The sequence below is a fragment of the Lactuca virosa genome, chromosome 5, assembly GCF_052849685.1.
Source record: "Lactuca virosa cultivar CGN04683 chromosome 5, Lactuca_virosa_CGN04683_v6, whole genome shotgun sequence".
NCBI lineage: Eukaryota > Viridiplantae > Streptophyta > Magnoliopsida > Asterales > Asteraceae > Lactuca > Lactuca virosa.
In genome coordinates this window covers 303,269,695-303,293,029 of record NC_136430.1, presented here as the reverse complement: position 1 = coordinate 303,293,029, position 23,335 = coordinate 303,269,695, and the positions used below count along the sequence as shown (strand labels likewise).

Genomic DNA, 23,335 nt, shown 5'->3' with positions numbered 1-23,335 from the left:
TTGGGAGGCCTCAACTCGACGAGTAGGCTGGCAGATATGAAACCCTAATTTCCGGGGTTTGCACCCTATTTAAACACCTTAAACCTTTTCTCTTGGCCTCATTTCCAGCCTCCACTGTCCTAACCCTAGATCTCGAAACCCTAATGTTATTGTGAGAGTTTGTGAGCCATTTTAAGTGTTTTAGTGTGTTCTTGAAGCCATTGGAAGAAGGAAAAGCTTGAGGACACAAGAAGGAGCATATAGATCCAGAATCCTTGCCTCATCCACGACATTTTGCTGGTATAAAGCTTGAACCTTGTTTTGTAGTTGTTTAGATTTTCTTTTAGGCTTATTTTCATTGGTTTGGTGCAAATATCATGGTCCTTGGGAGTTGGACGTCCCAAATGGGTTAACACTTCAGATCTAAGGTATTGAGGGGTTTTCATGGCATAAAGGTGCCAACTTTATGGCCATGGAAGTCTCATGCAACCTTTAGACCATCATTTTGGCCTTTTGGACCTTCTAATGGCCATGCATGTAGAGAAAGCTTGGACTTTACGTGATCTTGTGTCACACCCCCAAACCAAGGATGGCGGAAACGTCCGGGGGTGGAGGACTTCATGTATAGTATCATAACAACAATTGTAATAGTAATTCAAGCAAACTCAACCAACATATATATAATTGAAAAAGTTACATCATTGTATGAATTACATGTTTACGAATCAATTACAATATGTTGACAAAATATGAAATAGTAGACGCCTTAGCGTCCCATCCTCAAAAGCACTTGATTACCTGTTTAATGATTTCCTGAGAATACAAGTTGTTTGAAAAAGTGTCAACACAAAGGTTGGTGAGTTCATAAGCTTTTGTTTGGTATTATTAAAAGCCTTTCGTTTGTGAAAGTAGTATTTGTGTTAGAAAATCCAATATTTTCCTTAATGTGTAAATGTAGTCTTAAAACCCAAAGACCGAAATGTACAAGTAATTTGTCATATTTATAGTAAAACAATGCAAGTTTAAATCGACATAAACTCGTTAAATTTTAATGAAGTTCCCGTAAATTCCAATGTTTATTAATACTTTATGTGAGTTATTATAACCATGCTATGACCTAGTTGGCCTGAAACGACGTTCTTCAGGCGTCGGAAATGTTATGACATTTGTCACCCCAGACCTGCCGGTCTAGCTGTTGCATGCAGCTTAGGTGTGGGTTTGTCAAACCCAATATAGATCTATACACAAGTATCACGCTCTCCCTCAAGGAGACTCTGGTTACAATACAGGACTTAATGGTAATTTGAAGTAAATGTCTCACAAAGTCATTAACGGAATTACGTGTTATGAAAACTTGGTACCGTATGGCCGTACCTTGCTTAATGAAAATATCCTTTGTATAAATGTACCCTTTTTAAATGTATGTGTTATGTAATGTATCATAAACTATACCTATTATAGTTTATCAACCAAGGGTAGTACGTGGTAATGTATGCAAACTATATTCAAAATAGTTTATTAAATGTTTGAATGTATCGATTGTACTTTGATTATAATCACTTGTTATTCTTTATATTTTATATGACCAAATCCATTTGTACACTGATGTGTGTCTAAATATTAAGATAAAATGTCATATATTGCAATAACATATAATCACATAAAGATATACACCTTGCTCAACATGTTACAAGGTGAAATGAAATTAACAGCAACTTTTCGTTGAAAAACCGTTTCTGTTACTGTTCTTAGAAAATTTATAGAAAAATCATCAAAGCTCTAAATCCAAATCCGAAAATTTTGAGAGTTTGGAATATGAGTCTAGTTTGTTCGTAAATTTTATCATGATTTTTAGTGATCTCTAACAGAGGTGAAAATGTTCATAATCACAGACTGGTCCGGGTTTGCCTCTGAAATGACAGGCAGTTTTGTAAAAATCACCATAAATTGTAGAAAAATCATATGGAGATGTGCAAGTATCCATTTTAAAGCTAAGAGTTTGAACTACTTGCACCTGGAACAGTTTTGAAAACTAAAATATTTAAGTTGACCAAAACAGTCCGTGATTAACGTCCATCTTTTCTGATGTAATCTGTTAGAAAAAGTTTAATTGTGTTCTTGATGATTTTACTTGTATTCCCCCCTTAAAACTTAAGAAAAACATGTAAATGTAGGGGTATGAACTCACCTTATGTGTTATTAGAGGATGGATGTTGGAGAAGAGAAGTGTTCGACCCAAGAACACTTAGAAGATGCCTTGACGAATCGAGAACCTAACATGAAGGTGACGATGTTTGTGTAAGATTCTTATGATTTTGAGTAGAAGGATGTGTAATAATCATAAGAAGAATGAATTATACTTACCAAGAGTGGAAGAAAGCTTGATAATCAGCCTTGGAAGTCTTGGAATTGAGAGAGAATGGTGAGAGAATTTGGAGTGTGATCCTTGGAGGAAAATAAGAGAATGAAAGAAGTATGAAGAGAGGGGATGGGTTTTTATACTTAGACAAGGAGTGGGGCTGGTCATGTAGTGGGTATGAGTTGGTCATGTAGTGGGTAAGAGCTGGTCATGTAGTGGGAAAGAGTTGGCCATGTAGTGGGTGTGAGTGGTGGCATGTGACATAAAGTAAAGTAAAGTCATCTTTCCACCTCAAGCACCTCCCCTACTAATTATTGGTATGAATGGCCCTAAAAACGTGGGGATTACTGACATATAGAGTTCTAACTGTAAAAATAAAGTTTTTGGTGAAAATCCCGCGTTAAAATGATGAAAAACGGGCCTAAAACAAAGTCGTAGTCGAAAAACCGGAAACATTATGACACGCAAAAATGCATGTCGTCTTCTTTTATGACAGGGGCTTCCTTGATACTCATTGCGTGTCATCAACACGCGCGTCGTAAGGTTACGACAGACAAATGTGTGTCGTCTTCCTTTATGACAGGGACTTCGGTCCTGAAGCTTCAGTTTTGGGTCCTTAAGCCTATTTTACCCGTTTTTACCCCGTTTCAAGTGGTTTTTGACCCAGTTAAGGGTCGGGATGGCCCGAATGATTACAAAAATTTAAAGGAACTTTTGAGAGAGATTTGGGAGAGATTTGGGAGAGATTTTAATAGAGAGAGGTTAAGTGAAAGAGATTGTGAGAGGTTTCGTTTGTGATCTTTTTGAGTGTCCGGCTTCGCAACGAAAGGTCCATAAACCCCGTTAAGCCATGATTTAGTGTCTTACACAATCCCGATGATTGTGCAATAGTGTTTTATCGCTTTGGTTCGTTGTTTAGCACTATTAAGGCTAAGGAAAATCAAACACATGAATTTTTCAAATGATGTTTTCTCATTGAAATAGCGAATTGTATAATGTAAACCCTAACATACAAGGGTTAATGGAGTTGACCGGTTTGACTTGTTGACTTTGTTTGACTTTGACTTGACCGAAATTTGACGGTTGTCACATCATCCCCCCGTTAGAGGGAATTTCGTCCCGAAATTTGCATTTTGATTGGGACTTCAAGAGTTTGGAAAAAGATGTGGAAAACTTTGCGTAGTACAAGAAATTGATTATGGTGAGGAACAACCCTCCTGATGTCACATGACGACCTTGGAAATTTCTTATTGTAACTTGAACTGAGTCAATTTAAAAGGAGTTTATTGTTTTGGGATGATAGAGTATTCTATGTGTGCTTTTATACTCCCTGTTTTATCCTTGGTATTACCACTATGAATATTTTATAACGTAGTTAGCGAGTTCCATCATTACGAATGTTTCAACAAATTTTGACGAAATTTGCATTATAAGTCCTACTAGTTCTTTTATAGTCGATTGGCGTAAACTAGTCGTATATCATTAAGATTGCAAGGGCATTTTGGATGGGTGACCCCGCCTTAAGCGCACAACCAAACAAGGAACAGGGAATGAGGCGGAATCACACATTCTAAGTCCATAGAATCTTAATGATATATGACCATAACGTTTACACTAGCCATCATAGATTCCAGGGGCGTAGTATTATTGGGGCCAGGAGTAGGAATTGTAGTTCAAAATAAAATTGTTATAAGCCTGCTATCTTCAAACTTGGGCTTTGGCCCCTCCCGATTCCTAATCAGAATGGTCCAATACTCTTGCACGATCCAAGTCGAGAGTTGATTCATGTGGCTTGAGCTTAGGCTTGGGTCTTAGAGAAAGAGGCAATGCGTCAGGCTGGCTTCACAGAGCTGCAAAAACTCTTCTCTCTCGACAGTGGATAGATAACATGCCTCGGCTCTTCAGGCCCACATTGCCTACTGGGCCAACTCAAATGAACATCCACTTTGTTACCCCACTTGGGTTATAAGCAAGTGTTACCAAGCCTGATATCAAGAAATCAAAATCGATTCATCCCTATTTGCCCAATTCGCTGCCTATCTCGCCTGCTGTTCGTTTCTCGCTGTCTCGCTAAGTCAGTCGCCTGGTCTCACTCTCGCCAATCGCCATCGCCTAATGCCCAAATCCCTATTCACACTTCACAGAAATCAGGTATGTAATCCCGAGACCCATATCCTGTTCAGCCGTTCTTTCTTTTCTGATTGTAAGATTGTTGATTGTTGGTGTTGGCGTATTGCACTGCTGCTGCTGTTTTCAGTCAATCCGTTGCCTATTTATGCGTTACTACTGTCTTACTGAGTTTCTTTTTAATTTGGCTGTCATTTGTGATTTGGCGATTTTCCAATTTGATTTACAAGTTATGAACTTATAGATTTGGTTATTGTTAAATGAGTTATTGGTTATTGTTCAAATTTTGATTTTGATTTTTTTTTTTTTTGTTAATTTCAGTTTATAATATTTTCGGCCCCCCTCCCCCAAGTTAATTGTTCAAGCTCCGCTACTGATAGATTCACTGGTAAAAACCCTGAGTTTTTACATAGATGATAAGACTTATTTGGGTTTTGCCGTGTTCCCAAGATTCATGGTTTATAGACTTGAATAGATGCTAGTTTTAGTAATAAAAAGAAATTTAGAATTTAAATGTCGATGTTAGATGCTTGTACTGATATTTAAGGGGTTAAAAAAAATAAAGTTTTATTAGTTACCTATAACGACACTCAAGTCATAATTTGCATGTGTGAAGACTTGGAGTACTTTCTAATGAAAAGTGTGCTACTGGGGAAATTCGAAACTGGTACGTAGCTTCAAAGTCAAGAATATGCAGTAGGCATGTGATGCATTAAATGCATGAGGCACAAAAGTCCTAATTTGCAGCAACATATACGTATATGTGTGTGAATTGAAGAAGAAGGTTACGGCTCAAAGACCATTCATTTCCTCTTTATTTTTTATTTATTACTCCTCCCACTTACCTTATATAAATCATCACAGAAGAAGGTTACGGCTCAAAGACCATTCATTTCCTCTTTATTTGTTATTCGTTACTTCTCCCACTTCCCTTATATAAATCAGCACATTCTTACCGCGACTCTTTAACTTCTCCCTCACAAATGGATCTGCCTGCAGATCATCAAAACCCCATAGATGACCTCGATCGGTTTCAGTACTTTGATCATCAGGATCTGTTCAGGTATATATAAATGTCACTCATTACACCATCTTTCGCACAGAAAAGTGATTTTGTTTATATTGATCAAAACATGGTTTGATTTTTGCAGTGGTGACCTGCTCAACCATCAGGATTTCGAGTTGTCGGAAAAATCGCATGAAGTGCTCGATCAGAATGTTTCCACAGTACTTAACAAAGATCAAAACATCATTTCTAGAAATGAGTTTCATGATCTTGATCCCCTTGAAGACATAAGCTTATGGGATTGTTGGGAGGATGGTAATTTACCATTGGTTAGTTTCAGTGAAGACTGTAAATCCGGTGGTGAGGCTACAGGTAGTTCTAGTGCTGCCACCACTGATCACGGTGGCCGGAAGGTGGCAAATAGATTGAGACCATTGGAGTTTGAAGAGATAGCGAAGTACTTTGAGATGCCGATAATCATGGCAGCAAAGGAACTAGGGATAGGGTTAACATTGTTGAAGAAAAGATGCAGAGAGCTAAACATAAACAGATGGCCTCATAGAAAACTTAAGAGCCTTCAATCCCTCATTCAAAATGCCAAGGTAAACTACGATAATAACCTTCTATACATTACTCATGCATGTATGCATGCACTTGGTAACCAAAGTAGTTTTGGTATTTTCTAAAATTTTAATTATTAGTTTCTTTATAACATAAACATAGGCCCTAGGCATATGCCACATCGAATCAATTGTTTTACTACGATTTCTGATTTATATTTACATAAACTTAACTCATTGTAAATTTTATAAACTCACACGAAAAATATATTGCATCTACCTAAAAAAACTAGGAGTTGGGATTAAAGGAGGAGGTAGAGACGTTAGCAGGGCACAAGAAGATGATGGAGAAATTGCCAGGTATGGAACTGACAGAAAGAACAAAGAAGCTTAGGCAAGCTTGCTTCAAAGCTATCTATAAGAAGAGAGGACTTAACAATCCTTAGTCCTTACCTTTTCTTTTAGCCATTTTGTTATCATTAGTGGATTTTAATCTACATTGTATGTGTTTTTCTCTTGATAGTTTGATACTCTTTTTTTTTAGTTTCATTTTATGTATTTGTCTATTGATTTTTAATGCAGAAAATTTTGTATAATTTGGGTATTATAGTTTGTATTATGTATTTAGCCATATTTTAGATTGCCGACACGACTACGCCGACGACTCTATACCAGAGGTCTATATAAATAGACTTATGAATTTAGTAGGAATAACTTGATTATAATCTTGTGATTTGTTCCATGTCTGATCCACTCCTAAGATTCTCTTGACATGCCCCCAGTTATGTGTAATTAAAATTTTATTAGACTGTTGATCCTAGTGAGTCTACCCTAAGTCCACAACCAAACAAGGAACAGGTCCTAAGGCGGACTCACCATTTCTAGGTCAATCATTCCTTAATTACACATAACTTCGAGGTACACCTAAAGAATCTTAGAGTTACCAGTTGTAAATTGTTTGTAATACCAAGTAGTGAGATTCAATGAAATAAAATGCATGCCTATTTCATTGATAAACCTTTTAGTAAATATCCTTACCACTTATATACACATGTATATTTTCGCACTTTAGTGAACTATTCTTGGTGTTTCTGTTAACGTCTTGGAGATGGAGTTATGGTAGTGGGTAGAAGTAGGTTTTGTACGGGCGTTAAAATTTACACATCATGTTGCTCCTGCGAGAATAGGGGTAGAAGAGATAATTAATAGACGCCTAATCCTATAATTACTTATAGGGGTGATCCTTATTAGTTACGTCTATAATCACGTAGTGCATATCAGTTATACATAATTTGAGATAGAATAGACTTTCGAATAAATGACTCTACTCTAAGTCCACAACCAAACAAGGAACAGGAAGTAGAGCAATAGTCATAGATTCTGAGTCTATAATATCTTTAATTATGTATAACCTTGGCGTATGCACTCAGTTATCATAGGCCTACTAATAGAGGTCTTTAGTTTTCACATAAGTTGGTTATAGTATCACCAAATACTCCTATAGTATTTTTAGCTGTTTAGATTCGATTCTTAAAGTATTCTCTATAGGGTGTAGTTAGGTTGATAGATTTGTTGCCCATTATGACTATCCCCCAGTATATGCAAGTCACTCCTCGGACAGATATAGTTGATCATGCTATATCCTTCCCAGACTTGATTTACATATACCAAGGCATACCCATAATGTACAACTCCTCTTCTTTTATTTTATGTTCTTCTAGTTATGACACTATATGAGCACGTATGCATGTATTTATACTTTTAATAAAAAATCATTTATTTTCTAAAAGTATATTTATTTGAAAAATGCACAAATCAGAGACTATTAGTCCCAATTGTGTTTATAGTTTGTATATCTTATGTGGTTTGATATACTTAATTCACTATAAACTGTGCTCTGATACCAATCTGTCACACCCCCAAACCAAGGATGGCGGAAACGTCCGGGGGTGGAGGACTTCATGTATAGTATCATAACAACAATTGTAATAGTAATTCAAGCAAACTCAACCAACATATATATAATTGAAAAAGTTACATCATTGTATGAATTACATGTTTACGAATCAATTACAATATGTTGACAAAATATGAAATAGTAGACGCCTTAGCGTCCCATCCTCAAAAGCACTTGATTACCTGTTTAATGATTTCCTGAGAATACAAGTTGTTTGAAAAAGTGTCAACACAAAGGTTGGTGAGTTCATAAGCTTTTGTTTGGTATTATTAAAAGCCTTTCGTTTGTGAAAGTAGTATTTGTGTTAGAAAATCCAATATTTTCCTTAATGTGTAAATGTAGTCTTAAAACCCAAAGACCGAAATGTACAAGTAATTTGTCATATTTATAGTAAAACAATGCAAGTTTAAATCGACATAAACTCGTTAAATTTTAATGAAGTTCCCGTAAATTCCAATGTTTATTAATACTTTATGTGAGTTATTATAACCATGCTATGACCTAGTTGGCCTGAAACGACGTTCTTCAGGCGTCGGAAATGTTATGACATTTGTCACCCCAGACCTGCCGGTCTAGCTGTTGCATGCAGCTTAGGTGTGGGTTTGTCAAACCCAATATAGATCTATACACAAGTATCACGCTCTCCCTCAAGGAGACTCTGGTTACAATACAGGACTTAATGGTAATTTGAAGTAAATGTCTCACAAAGTCATTAACGGAATTACGTGTTATGAAAACTTGGTACCGTATGGCCGTACCTTGCTTAATGAAAATATCCTTTGTATAAATGTACCCTTTTTAAATGTATGTGTTATGTAATGTATCATAAACTATACCTATTATAGTTTATCAACCAAGGGTAGTACGTGGTAATGTATGCAAACTATATTCAAAATAGTTTATTAAATGTTTGAATGTATCGATTGTACTTTGATTATAATCACTTGTTATTCTTTATATTTTATATGACCAAATCCATTTGTAAACTGATGTGTGTCTAAATATTAAGATAAAATGTCATATATTGCAATAACATATAATCACATAAAGATATACACCTTGCTCAACATGTTACAAGGTGAAATGAAATTAACAGCAACTTTTCGTTGAAAAACCGTTTCTGTTACTGTTCTTAGAAAATTTATAGAAAAATCATCAAAGCTCTAAATCCAAATCCGAAAATTTTGAGAGTTTGGAATATGAGTCTAGTTTGTTCGTAAATTTTATCATGATTTTTAGTGATCTCTAACAGAGGTGAAAATGTTCATAATCACAGACTGGTCCGGGTTTGCCTCTGAAATGACAGGCAGTTTTGTAAAAATCACCATAAATTGTAGAAAAATCATATGGAGATGTGCAAGTATCCATTTTAAAGCTAAGAGTTTGAACTACTTGCACCTGGAACAGTTTTGAAAACTAAAATATTTAAGTTGACCAAAACAGTCCGTGATTAACGTCCATCTTTTCTGATGTAATCTGTTAGAAAAAGTTTAATTGTGTTCTTGATGATTTTACTTGTATTCCCCCCTTAAAACTTAAGAAAAACATGTAAATGTAGGGGTATGAACTCACCTTATGTGTTATTAGAGGATGGATGTTGGAGAAGAGAAGTGTTCGACCCAAGAACACTTAGAAGATGCCTTGACGAATCGAGAACCTAACATGAAGGTGACGATGTTTGTGTAAGATTCTTATGATTTTGAGTAGAAGGATGTGTAATAATCATAAGAAGAATGAATTATACTTACCAAGAGTGGAAGAAAGCTTGATAATCAGCCTTGGAAGTCTTGGAATTGAGAGAGAATGGTGAGAGAATTTGGAGTGTGATCCTTGGAGGAAAATAAGAGAATGAAAGAAGTATGAAGAGAGGGGATGGGTTTTTATACTTAGACAAGGAGTGGGGCTGGTCATGTAGTGGGTATGAGTTGGTCATGTAGTGGGTAAGAGCTGGTCATGTAGTGGGAAAGAGTTGGCCATGTAGTGGGTGTGAGTGGTGGCATGTGACATAAAGTAAAGTAAAGTCATCTTTCCACCTCAAGCACCTCCCCTACTAATTATTGGTATGAATGGCCCTAAAAACATGGGGATTACTGACATATAGAGTTCTAACTGTAAAAATAAAGTTTTTGGTGAAAATCCCGCGTTAAAATGATGAAAAACGGGCCTAAAACAAAGTCGTAGTCGAAAAACCGGAAACATTATGACACGCAAAAATGCATGTCGTCTTCTTTTATGACAGGGGCTTCCTTGATACTCATTGCGTGTCATCAACACGCGCGTCGTAAGGTTACGACAGACAAATGTGTGTCGTCTTCCTTTATGACAGGGACTTCGGTCCTGAAGCTTCAGTTTTGGGTCCTTAAGCCTATTTTACCCGTTTTTACCCCGTTTCAAGTGGTTTTTGACCCAGTTAAGGGTCGGGATGGCCCGAATGATTACAAAAATTTAAAGGAACTTTTGAGAGAGATTTGGGAGAGATTCGGGAGAGATTTGGGAGAGATTTTAATAGAGAGAGGTTGAGTGAAAGAGATTGTGAGAGGTTTCGTTTGTGATCTTTTTGAGTGTCCGGCTTCGCAACGAAAGGTCCATAAACCCCGTTAAGCCATGATTTAGTGTCTTACACAATCCCGATGATTGTGCAATAGTGTTTTATCGCTTTGGTTCGTTGTTTAGCACTGTTAAGGCTAAGGAAAATCAAACAAATGAATTTTTCAAATGATGTTTTCTCATTGAAATAGCGAATTGTATAATGTAAACCCTAACATACAAGGGTTAATGGAGTTGACCGGTTTGACTTGTTGACTTTGTTTGACTTTGACTTGACCGAAATTTGACGGTTGTCACATCTTGTCCCTAGAGTCCAGATCTATGACCTCATGGTCTATCTTGTAGTTTTGGTGGTGTTTGGATTAAGAGTTTGGCCTTTTTGGGTTAGGGTTTGAGGTTAATCCATTTAGGAAAAGTATTAATGGGTAAAGTTGGAAACTTTACCCTTATAGAAGTATTTACAGTCTAGATCTGGAGTATAGAGTGTAGATCTAAAGAATAAGGGCTTAATGCATTAAGAAGGGCTAACAGACTGAAAAACTCGACGAGTTCATAGAGGAACTCGACGAGTTGGGTCGAAGAATCCCGACTCTATTTAAAAGTAAGAACTCGACGAGTTGGAGGAAAACTCGACGAGTTGAATCGCGATTTCACAATTCTGTGATTCATGGGAACTCGGCGAGTTGAAGGGTAAACTCGATGAGTTGAGTCAACTCGGAGCGTTGACTTTGACTTTGACCTAGAATTGACTTTGACCATGGTTGACCCTAATGGGTTATGAGTATGAAATGGCAACTAAAGGATTGTTTGGTTCAGGGATTGAGTAGAGCTGATTTCGGGGCAGAGACATTTCAACTATCATCCGACATTTGAGCTGAGTTTCTTCCTGGTTTGAACGGGTCGAAGGCACCAATGCCGACCCGTGTATGTTATGTGTGCTGATTAGTAGCTAAGTGTGGGTAGGGCCCGTATCTTAGCATTACTTGAGTAAGGATATAGAACGGATTGGTAGATTTGGTTATACTTGTTGTTTGTGTGATACTTGTATGTGTTTCTTAGTTAGCTGAGTGTGGGCGGGGCCCGAATCTCACTATTAGCTAAGTGTGGGCGGGGCCCGTATCTCACTAAGCGTGGGCGGGGCCGTATATCATAGGGTGGGGCCCGTTATCCGAGTGTGGGCGGGGCCCAAATCTCCTCGAGTGTGGGCAGGGCCCGTATCTCCTAGTTGCATGTTATGTGTATGGTATGTGGTAGTTTGGGGGAAATTCACTAAGCTTCGTGTTTACGGTTTTCAATTTTAGTTTCAGGTACTTCCGGTAGCAAAAAGAAAGAGTTCGGGATGACTGCATTGCACACACCATGATGTTTAGCCTGTGATGTTTACTCTGATATCTTTGACATATGTTTTGATATGGATATACCGTTTATGATGTTTTGAGATACTATGACTTATGTTTTGATGAAATGTTTTGATAACTATGGTTTTTATTTAGTAATTAAAAAATGAAAATTTTGAGACCATATTTTATGAGTGTTACACGAAATGACATTAGTGCTCCACCACCACAATTTGTTAATAATATGTTTTCAAGCTGTAAGATTACTTCTTCATGATCATGGTGTCGTTATCATCAATGTGGCTCTTCAGAATAAGGTGATCTATATGAGATGCCTAGAGAGGATTATCTTTCGATATGCACCGAACAATGTTATATTAGGGCTTTTCTGTCAAAATTTACAAAACTTCATGAATGGTCCTTATGATTGTAAAAGAAGATTTTACCTTCACATGGTTTGCACGCGTTCTGATTTAACAGACCAACAGTGACGAAGTTAGCCATAAGGATGATCCATTAAAATTTTTCAAAGCACATGGACCATCCTTGAAGACAAAAAAGTTTAGGACCAAACTTGATTTTTTTGAAAACCATAGGGACCATTTTTGAAGATTGTCTTGATTTTATTTGTAACTTTTTCAAAATTAGTTACAACAAATTGATCGAAATAAAGAAAAAAAATGGTTATGTTTAATAAAATAAAACATAAGAAGAGGCTGCTTTCTATCGTCTAATTGAGTAATTGGTATGTTTTGTTTGCTCACTTAAGAGATGTGTTTTAGTTTTGGTATTTTGATCCACTGGGGATTGTTTGTGAAAGAAAAAAGTCTTTGTGAAAACTGATAGGGGATTTAATTTTGAGCCTGCTTTAAAGCATGGTGTGTATGAAAGACATGTGTTTTATTTTTAGTATTTTGATGATTCAAACTTTAATTTAGATGATGTTTTCTATCTTTGAAGGTGAAGAAAATTTCATCATTTTACTTGTATTTTTTGTTTTTTTTTGCTCTTAAATTTTGAATAATGTACAAATTAGTAAATCCAAAACGCCAAAAACTTGTGAGTTTAGGGATCATATGTTTTGTTATTGGGTTTTACACTATAATGTGGTGAAATTAATGCTAAAGGAGAACAACCGGAAGGAGCTCAAAGTTGCATAATGAAGAGGCTCCTCTTTTGCAATATGTTGTCTATGAGAAGAATTAAGCCATAAAACTCAACTTAATTCATATGTTGCTATTATTTCGATAAGTAAAGAAAGGAGAGTACATCGATTAATATTATTCATATTAGCAGAGGTCAACTTGTGTACATACAAAGGACAATGTATGCTTTTTATTTATAATAAACACAAATTGATCCAAGAGATGCATTTTATTTTATGCTTTAAGAAGATAAGCATCAATATCCTTGATATTCTCGGCAGCAGTGTCTCTGCCCATGATAGGATCTGGAACCTCATCACTTGTTTTCTCATACTCACATTGCCATTTCACAAGGCTTCCTTCTCCCTCGGGAATCACCTCAATACTAAACTTGAAAGTCTTGTAGTATTCCATTAAATCCCCACCAATCACACTGTAAACCACTTTCTTCTTTGATTCATCAATTTCTTCTATCTTCTCTTTCCTTGACTTCCCAAATGGCATCCCTATTTTGTAGTAAACAAACATGTTAGGCATGATTACCATGCAATAAGATTAATTTATTCATGAACTATAATGTTGATACCTTCACCATAGTGAATCTCGCGGACAGATCCAAGGCTCCATCCATCCCCTTCAACAACTTCAATTTTTTCGTAAATGTTGGAGCAAACTTTAGGGAGGGTGGTGGCAGCATCCTTGATGCTTTTCCAGAACTTTTCTGCTTCGGATTTCACCTTGACTTCAACATCAAGCTTCCCTGTGGTTGCCATTAGAAAAAAGAAAGATGGAAGCTTTGTCAAACTCAAAGTCAATAGTTAAAAGTCAGACAAGTATGAAGATGGAATAGGAAGTTAAATGAAAAGTATATTGAAGGTATGTGAAATACCCATGAAATGGACTTGCTTTTATAGTGAGAATGGGGTTAAACTGCAATGTTAATTGGATAGAGCTAGTACACATTAATGTAATTTGGAATAATTCGATGCCGATTTCATCCCATTCAAGCAACTTAAATACATTATTTACATGGGCTATCAAAGACTAACGCGTTAACACTATAATGGGCTAATACAATATAATAAGTTAATAACAATATACAAAATAGTAATGCATGATAGTTAACACATACGTTAATCAAAAGGCTGGTATCAAATGGTGCATCCTTCTTTGAGGTTGAGGACTAAATAAGTCTTTTGCTTAGTTATAAACTTATAGCATATGCCGCTAAGAATTAATCAATTTTAAAATTGTGCTTTGTAATCTAGTAACAGTCTAAAAATATACTTTTTACACGTAACATAAAAGTTGTCTTTAATTTTAGTTTGACTTTGTAAATGGATTTATGATGACAAACAGGTAGAGGTTCCTAATTAACGAATGTGTTAACAGAATCAATGTTATCTTTAAGTATGTATTGTACATTGTAAATTCTATTAACAAATTTAATAACATATTTAATAGACGTACTTCATACATATATATAGTGTGGTTATCTTCTAGAAAATGAAAGAAATTGTGTCAATCGCGAGTAGTAAGTAATAATGTCTAAAACCATCCTAATCTAATCCAGCCGGTCTACATTTCGTCTCTATTAAGTAGCAAACAATCCCGATATTGAAAATTACACACCCTATTGATTATTGCGAGTTTTAATCTATTACATTTCCTATGAGACATTATTTAGATCGGATAAAAGTATATATTACATGTACATTCTTAAAATAAATAATCAAGTACCATTACTTGAAATTCTATAAACTAATAATCATGTATTTTATGTGAAAGCAAAATTGAAATTGCAGAATTTCGTACACGAGAGTGCAAAACTGCAAATGCATGGATTAAGCATCCGATGACCCAACTTGCACCAATGTCGGGCCGTCGCGTACAACCAGTTCTCTTGCTCGTTTGTGTAAATAAATCCAGCAACAGCACCATTGCATCAAGTATCGACACGTTGCTGACTTTGTCAAATGCATTAGTTAACAACTTTTACTTGGTACTTGAAGTCCTAGAATTTAGTTCCATTTGTCCATGTTTTCCCGTTTTTAATTTATTTATTTGCAGTGTACTTTGCATTCAGGGATATACAAACGAAAATTGCTCCAAGTTCTATATTTCTTCTTCTTGTTTCTTAGAAGGTTAGCCGTCTTGAACAGACTTCTATCGTTGTGATGCTATCATTCCCTACCTCATCATGCCTCCAGGAGGGTGGTGGCTTGTATTACAACTGACAGAGAGCAAAGGGTGTGATTTTGGTCCAAGTTTTTTATTAGCTATGAACAGGAGGTTCATTTAAATTGGTCGTGCCGGTGACTCCGTGAGCCATCGGTATTCCGTTGGTGTTTTTTAATATTTCCTATGGAAAAAAAGAATATTAGTTATACTATTACTATTTTTATAATAATAATAATAATAATAGTTATTATTAGTATAATTACTGATACAAACATGTGTATATGTGTATTTCTGTTATTATTAAATTATTACTTATACAAATACACTTCTTTATGCACAAACAACAAACATACACCTACATACACACATATACATATATACATACACATTTAAATGCATACACATACATATATACACAAACACTCACATATACTGTAACACCCCTCACCATGGTCTATTAGAAAACATTGTTAAGAAAAACCTCTTTAACATTAAGAGTTTAATTTGAAATTAATTACAGAATACGATCCTAATGTCTCAAAAACACATTTGTAAATTTTTAAATAGCGAGTTTGTTAACAATAAAATATCACAACAAGGTTCAAGCTCAACACACATTATGTGGCCATCTTAAATTCCAAGCTAATCCTTAACCCAAGTTAGGGTCTTCAATTTGAGCACACATCAAAATAAGTTAGGCAATGGATTTATCTAATGAGTTACACGAGTTTGATTCATTTAGAGTAACGAATGATAATCCATATTACTTGAATCAAATCTCCAAAAACAACACATAGTAGTTCAAAACATGCAGAACACCTAGGTTCGATAATCCAAATAAAATCAAGGGTCTTATATTCCCAAAAGATTTACTACAAACAATAATAGTTTAAAAACACATAAAATTCGCGTTTAATAACCTAAATCAAATCAAATGGACTTATATCCCCCAAATATTTATAGAAAACAATATCATTTCCGAAAAAAAAGGGTGCAGAAATCCCACACTATGCAAAATGGGTAATTATGGAAATATTTAATAAAAATCAATGCATGCAAATAGCCCAAATTCATGCTAGTCTTAATAGTAAATCTCATTGATGGCTCAATAGGATATTTTGATGGTAATCCGTTGCTAAGGGCCATGACCCTTGTCCCGATGGCTCAATATGACACTTTGATGGTAATCTGTTTCTAGGGCTATAGAGCCACCAATCCCAAACCATACAAGCGGTATCGAACCTATACGCATGCACATGACGATTATCTAGAAATCCACTCACAACAACTCAACACACAAAAAGGATTCAAGGACTTGACCACTCAATTCACCCAACCTAGTATGTATGCAACATGTAGGATGCCAACATCACTTTTAAAATAAATACTAGCTTTTGCTATCAATTTACTTTCTAAAACTTATTTACATGAATGCAACATATATATATATATATATATATATATATATATATATATATATATATATATATATATATATATATATATATATATATTGTAAAGTCAACTAGCAATCAAGTTTATAAGAAAGAGAGTTTAAAAAAAATGTTAACAAGTAGGTTTATGTGCTCCCAATAAGTCATCTTAGTCCAAAGATTAACACAAATCATACTTGTCTTTATTTTGAATAGAATTCTCCAAGCTCTATGCTTCTCAATCAACACCTATGGTTATCATTAACATTAATAGGTGTCAAAAGACTAGTATTCGCTTCTAGAACATAAGTATCACCTAAAACTAATTATAAATGAATCAAGATCCCATTAAGTGACCTATTAAGCAATTTATTAAGTCCTTAACTCCAAAATATAAATTTTATAGTTTCAAACTATTCATTACGTAGAAATATGAACATAGGAGAAACGATGCATGATTTCGAGTATGTATGCAAAAGTTATGAACAAAACAGTTTTTGGAGACCAAGTATTAAATGATTGTAGAGCGGCAATTACGCATTGCGTTTTTCAAAGAGAATTTCTCCTTTTCCCTTACGCTTCACGTTCTCGTGTAGAACGTGTCGTGTTCTACACAACAAATTTTCATATTTAAGTTTTTATTTCTAAATTCACCCTTTACTTTACATATCTTTTCATTTTGTACCACTTTTATGGGTTCTCATGAATGTTTAGAAGATGTTTATCATATAAAACCCATCAATTAATCTATTAAGCGTTGAAGAAAAACATAGAGTCCAAGTGCCCATTAAGCTCTTAACCAAAGTGATTAATAGCTTAATTTTGTAATAGAACCTCTTACTAGTAATATGATCCATCCCAAAGCCATTAAATATTCAAATGAATGATTCCAAATGCATAATATCATGCTAAATATCATTATAAAGGATTGTAGGCTCTTAATATAAATATGAAATTACCATTCGAATCCATAGATTCCCAAATTGCCCTTATGGTCAAAAAATCCTTATGATCACCTAGAGATCAAATAATTCTTTATGTTTTGCATCCAAATCATTCCCAATGTATTAATTATTGATTTATAATAGCATTTACATATCTATCTATTTAAATCCACCTAGAAAAATCACAATTCAACCATGAAATCCTCAAATCCATATTTTTGCTATGATTCTCTCAGCCAAGTGAGTTTGTGCATCCATGATGAACTTATTCTAACAAAAACTCAAAAAATGATCATAAAATAAATTAGAGGACAACTTAACAACTTCTAAATCACAATTTGAGTTATAGGGTACATGTTTATATTTTTACCCAAAGACCGATTCCATCAAATGAATGATAGGATTGGGTTTAGAACCACATCGACCATGTTAAAAAAAAAGGTTAGAAAAAAAAACCTTCTCCATCAATTTGATCTAAAACTGAATTTGGGTTTCTATCCCATTTTCAAACTCAAAATTGGAGATGATTTAGTAAATAATTATATATTTCAAGCTCTAGATTACTTCAAGTGTTGATTCAAATGATGACTCCTTGATTGAATCCAACTCTAGATGCGGAAATCTCATGAAATTGCTATATTTCTTCTCTTAAGCTTCTCAATCATGATCTACCGATGAAATCAAGGGAAGAGAACATCTTATATTCCATTTTTCGATCTCCTCATAGTTTGTCTAATTTAACCCATGACAACTACTAACATCTTATAACTATGAAGGTGTTAACGTTACCTAACGGCCACGTTAAGTGTAACAAAAAATGTAACAGAAATGTTACATCCTTGGCTAAGACCCGGTCTTGGCCTAAGCGAGCCAAGGCCAGGGCAACAGTTCATTTCTCATCACATGGTAAGAACATTCCATGTGATCTTCTCATTCACTCACAACCAATGAGAAGGCAACAAATAGTCCGGGTGACGCCCAGAAATGACGTCACCTGATAGTTACTTAGCGTGAATAGCTCTCCCAGTAAGAGGAAGCCACGTTTCATGCTCACGAGGCACGGTCCCCATGACCCGTTAGTAATAGATACAAAAGGATCTCTTCCGCCTCAAGGAAGAGATCCATCTTCTCTCTTATGAAAATAACCCTCATATTTTCTCTCTCTCTCTCTCTCTCTCTCATAAAAAGCTAACTTGATCGTCGGAGTGACATACAGGGAGAACACGCAGTCGTCCTTTAACGATTCTTTTGTGACTGTGTTCTCAGGCAAGCACCCAAGTCGGATCCATCGTTCAGCATCCAAACCATCTGCGAACATGTCACAACAGAAGGTTGTAACCTTTGGTCCTCCCCTATCCATTTTATGAATTTTATGGTCCAATTTCATTTAAGTGAGTCAAACCCTATTTAACGTTTTAACCCTAAAACTCAAGTTGTTATAATTTAAATATTCAATATTTCTAACTGCTCTAAAAAACAATTATTATGATTCGTTTTAGTTATTCCCATTATTCTAACTTGAGTATTTATTTATTTGTTGATTTTAATTTTAAATATTATTTAATTAAAATTTTAAATTTACTCAAAAGTTTTTGCCCTAAAAACAGAGTGTTACAAATTATCTAGCGCTTTAAGATATTTTGTCCTCAAAGTAACTATGAAAAGTAGAAACATGTAATTCCTCAAATTTAACCATTCATAAATTTTTAATATTCTTAAACTCCAAAATATTTCTCTATGTGATCAATAATGGACTTGTCCTAAGTTTACTTTCAACACCTCATGTGTTACATGCTACATCCACCCCTTTGTAATGATATAAAGAAAACAACATTCTAACAAAAAAAATATTAAATACATCTTGTGTTTTGTGAAATTACGATAAAAGCTTACATCATCACCTAAAATAAAATTTATACGGTCTCAACAATATATTTTTACTTATACAAAGATTTATGTAATGAAAGTTATAATAGGAAAAGGTATTAAGATGTTCATATTATAATTAGAGATGTTGACATAAAACTCCTTAAGTTTGTCAAGTATTTTCCGTTTATACTTGTGATGACTTTTTGTCCGTTTATGTCCTTACGTTTTCTATTTTTTTTTCATTTTTTCATCTTTTACCAATAACGTGGGTTACCATTATATATATTTTGCAAAAAAACCCCTTAAGTTTACAAATATTTTGCAAAAATGTACTTAATATGTATAACCCTTAAGTTTACAAATCTTTTGCAAAAAACCCTTAAGTTTACAAATTTTTTGCAAAAAACCCTTAATTCGTATAATATGAAAAAACACATACTTTGAGTAAAAACTTAAAAGATTTTTAAACTTAAAATTTTTGGCAAAATTATTTTATTTCATAGTAACCTGAAAACAATAGAAAAATAAAAAAAACTTGAAATGCTTAAGTAACTAAACAAATTTTTTTTGTCATAGGGACAAAACTTGACAAACTTACGGACTTTCATGTCAAAATTCCTTTTATATATATATATATATATATATATATATATATATATATATATATATATATTTATATATATAACTCTTATATCCATATCAATATGGTAATAATATGACCTGTATATTTAACAATATTTGTTTTCAAACTTCCTAACTTTTCAACTTCTTCTACTCAATTGTCTTCAAACACATTCATTTGAAATTCTTCAATCCTTCAACTTTTACTTAATTGGATGATTAATTGCAAAGTTTTGTACATATAAGAATATTATATTTGATGCTTGGTGTACTGTCCGAATTTTCATAATAATTTTTTCGTTTAATACTAAAAGCATTTTATCCAATTCCATCGAATAAAACCATTTATTTCATAATAACTATCAGCGTATCAAGGTAGTAAATAAAAAGTGCGGAAATATCAAACACTAGTACAAAAATGACCTACGGTCACACTTTTTCGAAAAACGGTCTGTCACACTTTTTATTAAAAGTGTGGCCAAAGGTCATTCAAAAAATTTACAAACTGTTTTTGGATACATTTAAATTAGTTTGTGTGACCATTGTATAGATAATCAAAATTTTAACCACACTTAATTATACAAAATGTGATAAATATTAGTCACACTCGAACATTGAGGCCATAGGTCACAATCAGCCACATGTATCGATTAAGATTGTCATACTTTTTTTTATAAGAGACAATAGATAAACGTATTTTGACATGAGGCAATTGTATGTGTGTCTATAACCTGGTGCCTTTTTAGACACATAACATACGAAGTAGCTAAAAGGTGATAAATATGGTCACACTAAATAAATGTGTGTCCATAGGGCGGTTCAGTACTAGTTGTACTTAGTTAACGCAAGAAAAGAAAACAAGTTAGTATTGGTTGTTTATGGCCATGTACCTTTTTTATGTGTGTCAAAATATGATGAATTGGCTTTGAGAAGAAAAGAATATTGTGAGTGTAGGTAGCATTTAGTTATTATTACAGCTATTATAAGTGTGTACATGTAAATATAGTTATAAAAGAACAATAATGTCTTATCGGTATAATTAGGGGTCGTTCATTGAATATGTTGCTATAATTATGTAATGTTCATTCTAGTTGTACTATTGTATTTGTAAGTTTAAAGAATGGTCTTCATAAAATGAAAATTTGTTGGTGTTAAACTGAAATTGTTTTCTGGTTAAGTTATTATACAACAAAGTGACAATTTTAGACTTTTTGGAAGACTCATAAATTTTGACCATTTTTATCTTTGATATCACTTGGCAGAATAAAAAATGAACAAAAAGGTCAATCATGCCATTTTAAAAAAGTATATTGCTTTTTTTTTTGCAATTAATGGGTTGTATAAATTAATGAAAAAAATTGAATGGTAGTTTTGTAAAGTTACCTCAACAGAAACAATTTCTGAAAAAACCAAAAAAAAAAAAAATAATAAAATAAAAACAAAAACAAAAAACAATATAGTTGTATTGAATAAGAGCTATAAGAAAGGACCAAATTGCCATTTTTGTCATCTATTCTTTTAATTGCACCAGATCATACACCATTAAAAGATGAAAAGAATACAACTTTCTTTAATAGAAAAATATGATAAATAAATGAAAAGAATACAACTTTGTCTAACATTGCATAACGAAAGTACATTGCTATAATATGCAGTTTATGTTATAACATGTCATCCACCATTACAGTAAAAAGCTGAAAAAAATTAACTTTGTGTTATAACAATATTGCACCAGAAAAGTTTGATGGTATAATATGGTAAAAAGATATTAAGGAAAGTACATCGTCATTTTTTTGTCATTTTCTTATTCTCCACGTAACGCTAGGATCAAGGTTTGGCCTTTCCCTTCTACAAAAAAATAAATTAAGATCATTATATGTTAAAAGAAGGAAAAATAGTATCGCTACAAATGTAATTCATGACATTAAGAAACACATACCGTACGTATAAGAATACCGTGGCAATTAGTACGAAAATAATCATTTTCCTTCTGCAAGTCAAATGTGTCTACACGTGGCAATATATTATCATTATGAGCAACTACAGTACTAAAATCTTCATCTACATCCTCATATGTATCTCTGTAATTTTTGGGAGGTGTGTTGAAGACAATAGACATTTTTTTGATCGAGCGGGTCTGTCATGTAAAATACTTGTTGTGCTTGTGAGGCCAATATGAAGGGATCACCTTTATGGCCTAATCTTTTTGGTTCAACTAGTGTGTACCCCAATTTATCATTTTTTACCCCATTTCTACTGTCAACCTAGTCACACATGAAAATTGGAATTTGTTTAAAACGATAATCTAGTACCCATATCTCTTGTAAAACACCATAATAAGTGTTTTTGGCATATGTTACAACTTCTTTAGTAATGTGTGTGTCAGTTGCAACGACACTAACCCCACTATTTTGGTAAACTTTACCTTCACGAGCTTTTATACGAAAAGTATATCCATTAATAGCATATACATAGTATTTAATAATGTTCTTATTGGGTCCATGTGAAATCCATCTCATTGTCTTTGTTATACTTTCTCTACAGACCCCTAACTCTCTCTCTACCTGAATAGTAATTAGATTATGAATTTAAGATATAAAGAAATACATAACAAAGAACACAACATATATGAAAACAATATACCTCCTTTCATAACCAATGACCAAATGTATTACTGTGGTCTTTCTCTAGCTGTGCCTTTCGTTTAGTAGGGTGTTGATGTTGCAAAAATTCCATGTGTCGTCTGTCAATACGTTAATGTTAATATTATAACAAAAAAACGTACATGTAAAAAAAACTTACTTGATATACGGGAGTACTTCATTTGTATTTTGCAATACAAAGAAATGTGCTTTGCTAAATAGTTCTGCAGAGACTTCTACCGATTTAGCAGCTGATAGAGGAGTACCGTCCGTAATAGAACTACTATCTACACCTTTCTGAATTCCACATGTGTTATGATTGTCAGGTGGAATACCAACAATATCCATCTTTTTGAGGAATTCACTAAAAAACTCAATCGTCTCTTCTGCAACATTCTCTTCTCCAATGCATCATTCTGGTCTATTTTTGTTTCGCACATGCCCCTTAATAACCTTCATAAACCTTTCGAACGGGTACATCCATCTAAAGAATATTGGACCGCATAATTTTACTTCCCTAGTTAGATGAACGGTTAAATGAATCATCACATCAAAAAATGATGGTGGAAAGTGTTTCTCAAGAAGGCATAAGGTCACACATAACTCCTCTTGCAACTTATGGAGCTCA

At 34.1% G+C, this 23,335-nt stretch overlaps 1 protein-coding gene and 2 long non-coding RNA genes across 3 annotated transcripts; all 3 read right to left on the bottom strand.

Annotated features, from left to right (window-relative positions):
* Positions 1–717: 717 nt before the first annotated feature.
* Positions 718–2,429, bottom strand: LOC145115797 (uncharacterized). Its single transcript, XR_013711711.1, has 3 exons — positions 2,344–2,429; positions 2,168–2,252; positions 718–792 (listed from the first exon to the last, which is right to left on the bottom strand). It is a non-coding gene; the product is annotated as an uncharacterized LOC145115797 (long non-coding RNA).
* A 5,681-nt stretch (positions 2,430–8,110) lies between these two features.
* On the bottom strand, positions 8,111–9,822 carry LOC145115796 (uncharacterized). Its single transcript, XR_013711710.1, has 3 exons — positions 9,737–9,822; positions 9,561–9,645; positions 8,111–8,185 (listed from the first exon to the last, which is right to left on the bottom strand). It is a non-coding gene; the product is annotated as an uncharacterized LOC145115796 (long non-coding RNA).
* Positions 9,823–13,088: 3,266 nt separating this feature from the next.
* LOC145115795 (MLP-like protein 423) lies at positions 13,089–13,905 on the bottom strand. Its single transcript, XM_079052151.1, has 2 exons — positions 13,604–13,905; positions 13,089–13,523 (listed from the first exon to the last, which is right to left on the bottom strand). Exons 1-2 carry the CDS (start codon positions 13,788–13,790, stop codon positions 13,252–13,254), a joined length of 459 nt encoding a protein of 152 aa, XP_078908277.1. The 5' UTR covers positions 13,791–13,905; the 3' UTR covers positions 13,089–13,251.
* Positions 13,906–23,335: the final 9,430 nt, after the last annotated feature.